The following is a 9929-nucleotide window of genomic DNA, read 5'->3' as shown; positions in this document are numbered from 1 at the left end:
GTAAACTCAATTCGTCGTTGTCTGAGCTTTTGGGGCCGAGGGTCTATCCTTTTACCACCCCAGATTCACGATGTTCCCGGACTACACTGGAAGGCTGCTAGAGAGCAGCCAGTCTTTAGTTTCATCATCCATGACGCGCAGACCTTCCACTCCGTTAGGTGGCTTGAAGATGGTACAGTCATTGATGATGTGGTCTGCGGTCTGTTCCTAAGCACCACATTCACAAGAGGAGGAAGAAGCCATTCCCCATTGGTGCATGGTTGAGCGGAAAAGCCCGACGCCCGTACGGAGACGGTTGAGGCGCACCCATGCCTGTCTCTGTAGTGTCAGGCCGATGGGGCGCGTGTCGGCGTTGGGGATGAATGAATGGAGTCTGGTGGTGCTTGACCTCCATTCAGAATTCCATTTATGGTCCGCCCAAGTAGCCGCAGAGATGTCTTGTTCATCAGCTTCGTTGATCAGAAGCCGAGCGGCTGGCAGGAATGGGTGTCTTGATTTCAGTCGGCGGGGGTACCCCTTTGGGAAGGCAGAGATCTTGTGGTGGAGAAGATGGTTAGGCTCCAGTGCCCATCAACAGAGGGACAGAGTGGCTTCTTTGCGACGAAGCTCAGCAGGTTGGATGCCAGCGAGAATGGGGAGATTGTCCAATGGTGTGGGACGCAGGCATCCGATCACTGTGCGCAGGGCGCTGTTTATGGCAGTGTCGATTTTGTGGCAGTGAGCACTGCGACACCAGACAGGTGCACAGTACTCTGCAGAAGATTAGACAAGGGCTAAAGCTGCTATTCGCAAAGTGTCAGCCCTCGCCCCCCAGCTAGAGCCTGCCAGGCACTTCAGTAATGCAGCGCGGGATGTCAGTTTCTTGCGCAGTGACACCAAATGGTGGCGGTATGTGAGCGATCTGTCTAGTGTCACCCCAAGAACTCAATTGATTACAGTCATTAAGATCCTTCTTGCGCTCAGTTCAGTTGAAAAAGAAAAAAGAACAATAGCAGAGGGTGTGAATCGAACCTACGCAATCGAAATGACTATTTGCTTGCCCTAACCTTACATTCACTTACTTGGCGATACATTCACTTAATTTTCTTTATATCAAATATCTTTCGAGTAGATTATCACGTGATTAGCAGAATATCACGTGCTGAGTCGCATGATTGAAATCAGCTGATTCGCATGGAAAACTGTCCTATGTTAAAGTTCCTACCAAGCTGCTGCTGCCATGAACCTGACTCAAAGAACATTTTGTTAAAAAAAAGTTAGTGAAGCGAGACCGTAGTGTTTCTAAAATGAAATAGCACTGTTGTCAGATGATACAAAATGAAAATCTTCAAAATTGAAAATGATAACTGCTTTTACAGTAAAATAAATAGTGATCATTTGAAACGTAACAGATAGCCTATGTCACAAATGTCCATTTAGGGTTCAAAGGATTACCACAGAAAATGCAACATGACGATTGGATTGGTTTTATAAGTTGTAAATATACATCAAGACAAAATTCTCTTTGCGAGTTTTTTCCTGTTGTAGAATATATGAATTACGTTGTTTATAAATGGCCTACCTGGTGTACATTAAGATGTTAATCTGTCGTTAGGTTGCACATTATCTGGTGTCGCCAATGCTTTATCTTCACATGATGTTTCAACTGTGGAAGAAGACATAGCAATAACTTACACTTGCAAGCCTAACTTTAAATTCCATGGCACAAATGCCAAACGACTGGATGCCATTTGCCAGATGGATGGGCAATTTGATGTGGATATTCCTGACTGCATAGGTATGTGCAATGGTTACTGTAAGCAAAAGTTTTAATGTTACGTGGTTGCACACTATGCAAGAAATTTCGTTTAAGGCAAAATAAAATTAGCGCAAAAACGACATTAATCAACACAAAGTTTTTGGCAGTCAATCGTTTTGTTTCCAGAATATTTAGAAGTAGTCTTTCAAAAAATAATAAATAAGTTGCAAATTATTTCTACTTCCACGACATTTTTTTTAAACCTAATGATAAATAATAACCCTCGAATTTGTTTAACCCTTAGAAGGTTGGGCTCCTGGAGTCTTGCTCTATTTGGGGGGGGGGGGGGCTGTCGATTCTTCTTATGCATTAGGAGTGATATCTCTGTTATTTTTTAAGGCATGGTTTCAAAATTTGGGATTCATTTTGTCAAATTATTCACGCTGAGCAATGAGCATATCCAAAAATTAAAACTATGTGAGTTTTAGAACTGCTCATATACGTTGAAATTCAAATAGTACAAAAAGTCTTTCTTCGCATATGCAGGTAATCGACCTGCTAAGTCTAGAACAAAACGTCCTTCTAGCTGATGACGCTGGTTATATGCCCTAGCGAAGAGGGTACACTGAGGCAGCTCGTCTTTGAATTCCTTTGTTGAGGATGATGACATTCCATATAGTTTATTGCCATGCCGTATCCGCCGAATATCCGGCTCCGGGAGAAATCCGCCTCTAACACCAAAGCGCTGCGACAAGCAATCCAGCGACATATCAATCTTTCTTTTTTGCTTCAACCAGAAGTATCCGATGCTAAGTTGGAGATGGTTTGCGCGGCGCTACGTATGCAGGCTGCCTGTAGCAAAGTCAGTCGATTTTCCTCAAATGGACAACTCTCCATTAATGATTCAATACGGTCTTTAAAAAAGATAAATGGCATGTTGTTGCCGTCATAGTTGATCAGTGCGGCCCTGTCATAGAAAGTGCGACAATTATGATATTTATAGAAGCAGTTTTGTTGATCCTCATCACCTCTGTTTGCATCAAGCCCGGGTGAGGGGCGTCATAACAAGTCTAGTCTCTCGGCCATCATCTTTAACTAGTGGCGGATTACATCTCTTACTTTCAAGAGAGGTACATGTTTGTGACGGCTTCGCAACCCTCTCCTTATAAAAATCACGTTGATCATAATGAGGTTCTCTGTCAGTGGCCCCATGGGTCCCCCCGGGAGGTTTTGTCAAAAAATTATCTTTAGTCCATGTTCTATACTTGTTTGTGAGGGCGTTCTCTGAAAAGAGCTTTCGCAGGGGGGTTTCTCTATGTGACGGTTCCATTAAATTCTCCTGATTAGCCTTGCTCTGTTTAGGTTGGGCATCTATGCTAGCGGCCCCATGAGTGTCTTGGGATCTCCCAGGCGGATTGACAATGTCAGCGTCCCACCTCTGGACCTTTTCTGTCGCTGTAGGGATGTGGTCGGTTACTCCGAGACTACTGGACGTATGCCGTCGTTGCCACCGCTCCGACCCTTGGTCCAATCCACATTGTGAAAACAACTCAAGCTTACTTTGCCTTGCTCTCAGTTCGCAGCCTTGATTTGCATTTCAATTTCGGCTCTGGCTTCGGCTTCTTCTGCTTCGGCTTCCTCAGCTTCGACTTTGGTATTGGCTCTGGCTTCCTCTGCTTTAGCTTTGGCTCTGGCTTCCTCAGCTTTGGCTTTGTTTACCCGCATCTGTTTTTCTCACCGCTAGTTTTCCATTTCGAGTCGGATTTCAATCTCTTCTTCTTTTGAACGGCGCGAGCGACTACTCGAGGCACTGGTGGTTGATTTTCCTTTTTATAGAACCTAATTTTGTATTTACCCTGGAGATTTGCTTCTGTTTTATAGTCCGTCTCAACTCCTCAATCTCTGACCTGACCTGTTCTGTAGCCTCCTGCATCACAGTGCCATCCAGTTTATTTGCGAGTTCCAACAGCTCGCCAAAGCTGTCCTTCAACTCTGCCATACTAGCCAATAGGGTGGGTCGATTTCTCCATTTATCATATAAATTTGAACATAGGTGCGGCTTTATCTTCTAAACATTTCCTCAAAGTTTAAAATCGTTTTGTGCGCAGCAACCTATTACCCCAATGACTCCCTGTTTCTGTAACAGGGTTGCCAGATTGGGCAAAAAGTTGCGGAAATTTTTGTCATTTTATCTCATTTTTCGCCCAATCCGGCAATCCTGCGCAGTGAGCGAACTTCTAATAGTTGTGCGGTTTAACACACCACAAAAATTTTTTGTGAAACTGACTCTTTATCTTATTCATGCGATAATGATCCGAGTTTCATGGAGAGTGTCTGAACAAGTAGTGCCTACAATACCATCCCAATCCCTTGTGTTGCAAGAGAAGCCCATCAAAAGATGGTTTCAAAAGTGCAGTAGAGGTGCAGTCTGTCATCGACAAATCGATCAAGCAAATTCTTATGCAGCTCACCCCGAAAACTTGCTATATGCCATGTTTCATGACAATAGACCTGCCATTCGTGAAGTAGCTGTTAGGCGAATTCTGAAAGCACGAAAGCTTTCATCTACAATAATATGAAGATTCCATCGCCCTGCTGATCAAGTTAATCTTAATGGTGGCTAAGTGGTTAGTGCGCCTGCCTCTGAATCGGTAGGCATGGATTCGATACCTTGTCGGGTCATACCAAAGACTTTTTAAAAATGGTACTGAACCTAATTCCTGCTTGGCACTGAGCAATAGAATGGATTCGGGTAATAATGTACTCAGTTGCGCCTCTATACGGCTGCATTGACACTGTCTGCTTTGTTAAGCGCTGTGGAGCAACACATTCTGCGATGGATACAGCCCTATATAAAAACTAACATTAGGCCTATTATTATTATAATGCAATGGATTATATTGATATGATCGACTGGACACAGGTTGACGTTACTGAATCTCCATTATTATCATCTAAGAAATGAACTTTGGGATGCAATAAAATCAGTCCCAGTAAAGTCGTCAGACACACCACAGACTCAAGCCATTGATAGAATGATTCGTGTAGTCGCTGAGGTCAGCCTCAAAACTGTCGGAAAGGAGAAAAGAAACTCTATCATTTATTCTATCTTAGATGCAAGGAAGCAGCGGCCTATATTTGAATCAAAGAAAGACTGTGTTGTTTAGTTTAACATCCACGTTTGGCTTTAACTCATTACATTTCAATTGTGTTTCGTTTTGACTGTAGCCTACCTATTGAATATAATTTACCGTGAAGTATAAAATTGCATTTTTCCATACCACTTGGGGTAAGTGGTTAGGAGCACACCATCACATTGAAATTTTAACACTTTATTTAGTACAGCAAGCCTCACCTAAATACCGATTTATGTGACAATCCAACAATTTTATGTGAAAATCGACCCACCCTACTAGCCAAGGCCCGCTCTAGCGACGCTTTATCATGTACCATAGGGAGACCTCTCCTTAATTCTCCAACCCCCTGCAGCACCGCTCTTTTTTTATGTCTGACCTCCCTGAGCACAGCTTCTGCACTGGAATCATGCACATGAGTAAAGCTACCATAAACCCCATGAGGATACACCTGCCCAATGCCCGGGTGGTCCGCTGTACCACCCCCAGACCTAGCGCCCCCGTCTCACTGCCAGCGGGAAACGTACAAGATACCGGATGGACACCGTCACCTTCCATTTATCAATTTAAGAAACTACACTATAATAGCCTACACACAGCAATAGCGACACACACAACGTAATGGACAGCGTAACCAACATTAATTAGGAACTTACCGCTCGCTGAGTTACGGTGACGCAAGCCTCTTGACAAACAATACAGTATTTTAAACAAAGTATTATACACAATTAGGCTACAATAGGGTTCCAGCTTACAGCAAAATCAATTAAAGTATATTAAAGTCCTTTCGTTGCAGGGATGTGCTGACCACCCCTTCTGAAGTCTTCCTTATTTTGAAATTTAGATTTGTTAGTCTTTGAGTTAGTCCTTTAGTTCTTGTTCTTTCAATTCTGTCAATTTTGTTAATTCTTTTAATTCTTTTATTTCGTTATTTAGATACTTCATAGTTCTTTACTTCAGTTGTCCAATGTTCAGCTTTTTATTTTTGGTTACAAGAGTAGGGGCTCAATGCTTTCCTACTAACCCTCCTCTTCCTGCCTCAACCATGCTTGCAATCATTTCTTGTATTTATTGCGTGTGACTTGATTCAGCGAGTTGGGATAAAAGCTGAAATTTTGTACACACTTAATTCTTAACGATTTAACTTAAATCCGAATTCACACATTCCTCTAACTTGCTTCACCAAATACTGAACCCAACACAAAGGCAAATGGTCTCCAGAAACAACGGCTCCCGGCACTCGGCAAAAAGCGACAATCAGTTGTGAAATCTCTTGGTAGTCAGGCAAGCCACGTCACATAGAATTCAGAAACAACACAAATTTAACGTTAACAAAAATTCATCACAATTATAATCAAGAGGACAATTGACCCGCCGGAACACCCACCTAAATCGATCCACACCAATGATCATGTTCAAAATCAAACCTTTATAATTTTTAAATAAGCTTATTGGATAATCTTGAGCATAACAAAAAAACTATATTGTTATATGCCATAAATTCAATTTTCGAATTTGCATTTAGACGACAATGCAGGAAAAAATTGCAATTTTGAAGAAATTCACATCAAATCGATGTTACAGAAATTACATGCATTGTTCCTGATCCGCTTCTAAACGGAAACGTGAGCACAAGTGGAAACGTAAGAATCGATGATATTGTGACGTACTCATGTGATGAGAACTTTGCGATGTTAGGAAAGCCCACAGGGAGACTGGTGGCTCGTTGCCGTTCAGATGGGAAATGGACAGAGGAACCTCCTCAATGTAGTGTGGGTGAGTTTGTTGATTATTTTGTGATAAGAACTTCGGGTACTTGGTGTTGGTTTCCAGTCGTAGATTGAATTTTGTTGAACAAGAACTTGAACCTTGAATTTGACTCGGATTTTCAATGTCAAAGTCTCTGATTAAAATATTGGATTATTTCCATCTGACTCTTCAGCCGTCTGAATATTGTATCGCAGACAATGAGTGATGTTATTCCATTGTCATTTCGCGACTGACGTATTAGTTTGTATCAAAATTTCGAACTTGGCTGTAATGAAATTGTAATAACATTTTATATCATGATATCAACTGAGGTCCTGCTTATTATTATTGTTATTACAATTTAATTGCAGACAAAACTTTGTCCATAGTTACCACACAAAAACGACAAAATAAGCACACCAGACAGTATGATTACTTAATAATCAAGATAAAGAGCCTGCTGATAATGTTTGAAGTAGTCTGATCTGTAAAACAATCAGAATTCATCAAAGACGTTATCAGACTGTTGCCGGAGTTAATACAGCGCTGGATAAAGGGAGACATGTTCTTTCTTATTAAAGCGTTAAGCGAAATAATGTTACAATCAGTTTAATGTTCACGTGTGCTCACATAACGTGGTAGGAAAGATAGACCAAAGCATTCTTGAGAGGAACTTCTTAAGCGTGGCCTTTTAGCCCTAAACACGGACTCTTCCAACCCAACGGACTGTAGGGTGTGGAGAAGAAGACTTCGCCCTCGGTAGACACACATACATCCTCAACATGAGGATTATATCATCGCCTGTATAATCAAAATTGGTTGATGATAATGAGTTGTGAAGCATAAAGAGACGTGCAGTATGAACGAAACAGAGTATTTTTAACAGACCCTAAACATTATTTTAAAAAATTGCGTTTTTATTTGGTTGGCAATGCAGTAAAGTGAGCGCTTTTTTCAGCGAAATATGTGGATCTCGAGAAAGAAAGTTTAAAATATTGAAAAGAAAATAACAAACCAAATGCTTTTTGTCATGTCATGTTTGGAGGCACAATCGTCACAGGTAATAATTTGCGGGTATCAAGTTATTAAAGCAGCATGTGTTTCATGGCAAATACTCTTAAACAAAAACTCACATTTTGTCGCTGAACAGGTTTTGTACTGACAGCAACATCATAACGTTTTGAAAGCTTTACAAGATTTTCCTTCTCCTGTTCATTTAACTTTTTCAAGTCACTCCAACTGGGAATCATTTCCTTGTTATTGCCTGAGAATTAGAAGCTGCAAGTTAGATATGGATTTTACATTCAATTTAATTCTATTCAATTGAATTTAATTTATCTTTTCTTTGTCGGAAAACAACAGCAATGATAAAGTTACTAATAGTGTACGGGAACAAAACCGACATAAGGAAAAGGCAGCAAAACCAAAAAAGTTTTAAAGCCTCAGAAGTTTAACCGTATCTGTTACTGCTTCATTTTGGCGGCAAGAGTTACTGGCCGAGACCATCAGGTCTACGTCTCTCTTATTGCTTATTACTCTGTCGGCTTATATCAAATAACAACGGGTAAAAGTATACCATTGGTCAAAAGCCTTATCTATCACTTCAATCAATTTATTTCACAAAATATATTCGTGGTTGTGTATTTTAGGTAGAAAAGGTGATAAAGACTCGGTTTTTGACCTATTTTCGCAATTTTTTGGTCAAATTTCTCAGTTCACATTTTATTTTGAAAGTCTTTTTGCGTTGAACACAGAATTCATCAAATTTTTTTTTCCGTTTCTGTGCAAACAGTATTCCATGCACTTTTTGCACTACAAAGCAATTTGCGCAAATAACAAATTACCTTCCTAATTATTGTCTGCCAGCAAAGAATAACTCATATCCCCTCAGATCGCGACTCCCTACCCAGACAACAAAATCGACATTGAATCAATGTAAAAATGATGGATTTTGCGGCCTGGGTACAGAATGGAGTTTTAGCGCCGCCGACAAACACAAAATGAAACCGCACGCTAATAGTAAACTGTCAATCAAGCTATTGAATATCAGCAAATTTCTTGCATTTCATAACTGGCTGTGACAAAAGGTTTATTGTGAACTTCACAATTATCCAATACCAACATAATCGGGATTTAAAATTGGGGCAAGAAAAAAAGTAAAAGTCAAGAAATCTCAGGTTTCTAGCGTCACTGCTTTTATGTGAAATTGCAGAATTAGCAGAGGTCGAGACCATAGGGTATACGCCAGTAACAGGTACGGTTAAAACATGCATGCGATGCAGAATAAAGGTTGGGTAATTGAAAGCGACCTAATTATTCATCTGAGGCCGTCGATGCCTGGTTCAGGCAAGGCAGTTGAAGAAGATGATGAAAATATATTAAGCACGGCCACCAAACCTAACAGTTAAAGTTATTTCAAAATTTGATCGACTGGTGTTCTTCATAGAAACTACATTACTAAAATAGTAAGTTCAATTGCAACTACAAACTTACAAACTGCTGTAGCTCATTCATACTTCTATTTTATGCTTAAAGCAATCAACAAAACCATGGCCTAATTTTTTCGAGGTATAGCTGTATTTAATCAACAACATAAATTTAAAGACAACAGGATTTTCACAAGAAATCAGCTAATTTTTTAAGCCGCCCAAGGCCCTACGTCAACAAGAGTTCAACGTCACACAACATAATTAGTAACCTTATTCAAATAGAATTATATTTAATATTGACGCTCATCTCGCGTTTACTTGTTTGCAGTGTGCAATGTTGAAGAAGCTCGAATGTTCAGCTCTCACTCAGCAGACAAACCCACCTACATAGGAGGAGAGAAAGTGACGTATACCTGTGATGACGGTTACGCAGTGAATGGACAGACTTCGGTTGTGCTAACTTGCCAGAACAATGGGATGTGGGATAATGACGTTCCCAGCTGTGAAGGTATTTTGGTAATTTCCGAATCCAAAGGAATACATACAAATAAATACTTTTGTAATAAATCGAGTTGCGCTTACTTCACAATGTGGATAGCCTACTAACGATCTGTTTTAGTGTGATGCTGGGAGTTTTCTGTGGTAGTAGGGATGTGCAGTGTGCACTTGCTTTCGGATCACAGTTCCCTAGTCATGTTCTATGACGAGTGGTGTTGGAGTTAGTGTGTCGTTCATTTTTATTATTTTCTTGGTCTTGTTCTTGAGGCTTCTGTTATTATTACTGTCTGTTGAGTTTATGTGCTGTCAGGCGTTATCACTATTAATTTGTCAAACCACTTGATTAACAAATTAGGTGTCGTGATTCTTCCCTCTCGGCAC

The 9929-nt window shown here is 40.6% G+C and overlaps 1 protein-coding gene across 1 annotated transcript in view; it reads left to right on the top strand.

The window, feature by feature from the left end:
* The first annotated feature begins 1188 nt into the window (after nucleotides 1–1188).
* LOC145779150 (complement receptor type 2-like) overlaps nucleotides 1189–9929 on the top strand; it is a 399260-nt gene continuing 390519 nt past the window's right edge. The window contains exons 1-4 of the mRNA XM_082590730.1: nucleotides 1189–1255; nucleotides 1595–1777; nucleotides 6457–6648; nucleotides 9379–9558. Coding sequence (XP_082446856.1) covers nucleotides 1189–1255; nucleotides 1595–1777; nucleotides 6457–6648; nucleotides 9379–9558 — 622 coding nt within the window. The remainder of the gene's footprint in view (nucleotides 1256–1594; nucleotides 1778–6456; nucleotides 6649–9378; nucleotides 9559–9929) is intronic.

Source organism: Aplidium turbinatum, chromosome 1 (genome assembly GCF_918807975.1).
Source record: "Aplidium turbinatum chromosome 1, kaAplTurb1.1, whole genome shotgun sequence".
In the NCBI taxonomy this organism is placed as follows: Eukaryota; Metazoa; Chordata; class Ascidiacea; order Aplousobranchia; family Polyclinidae; genus Aplidium; species Aplidium turbinatum.
The sequence above is the reverse complement of the archived record's forward strand: the minus strand, read 5'-3'. Positions and strand labels throughout refer to the sequence as shown.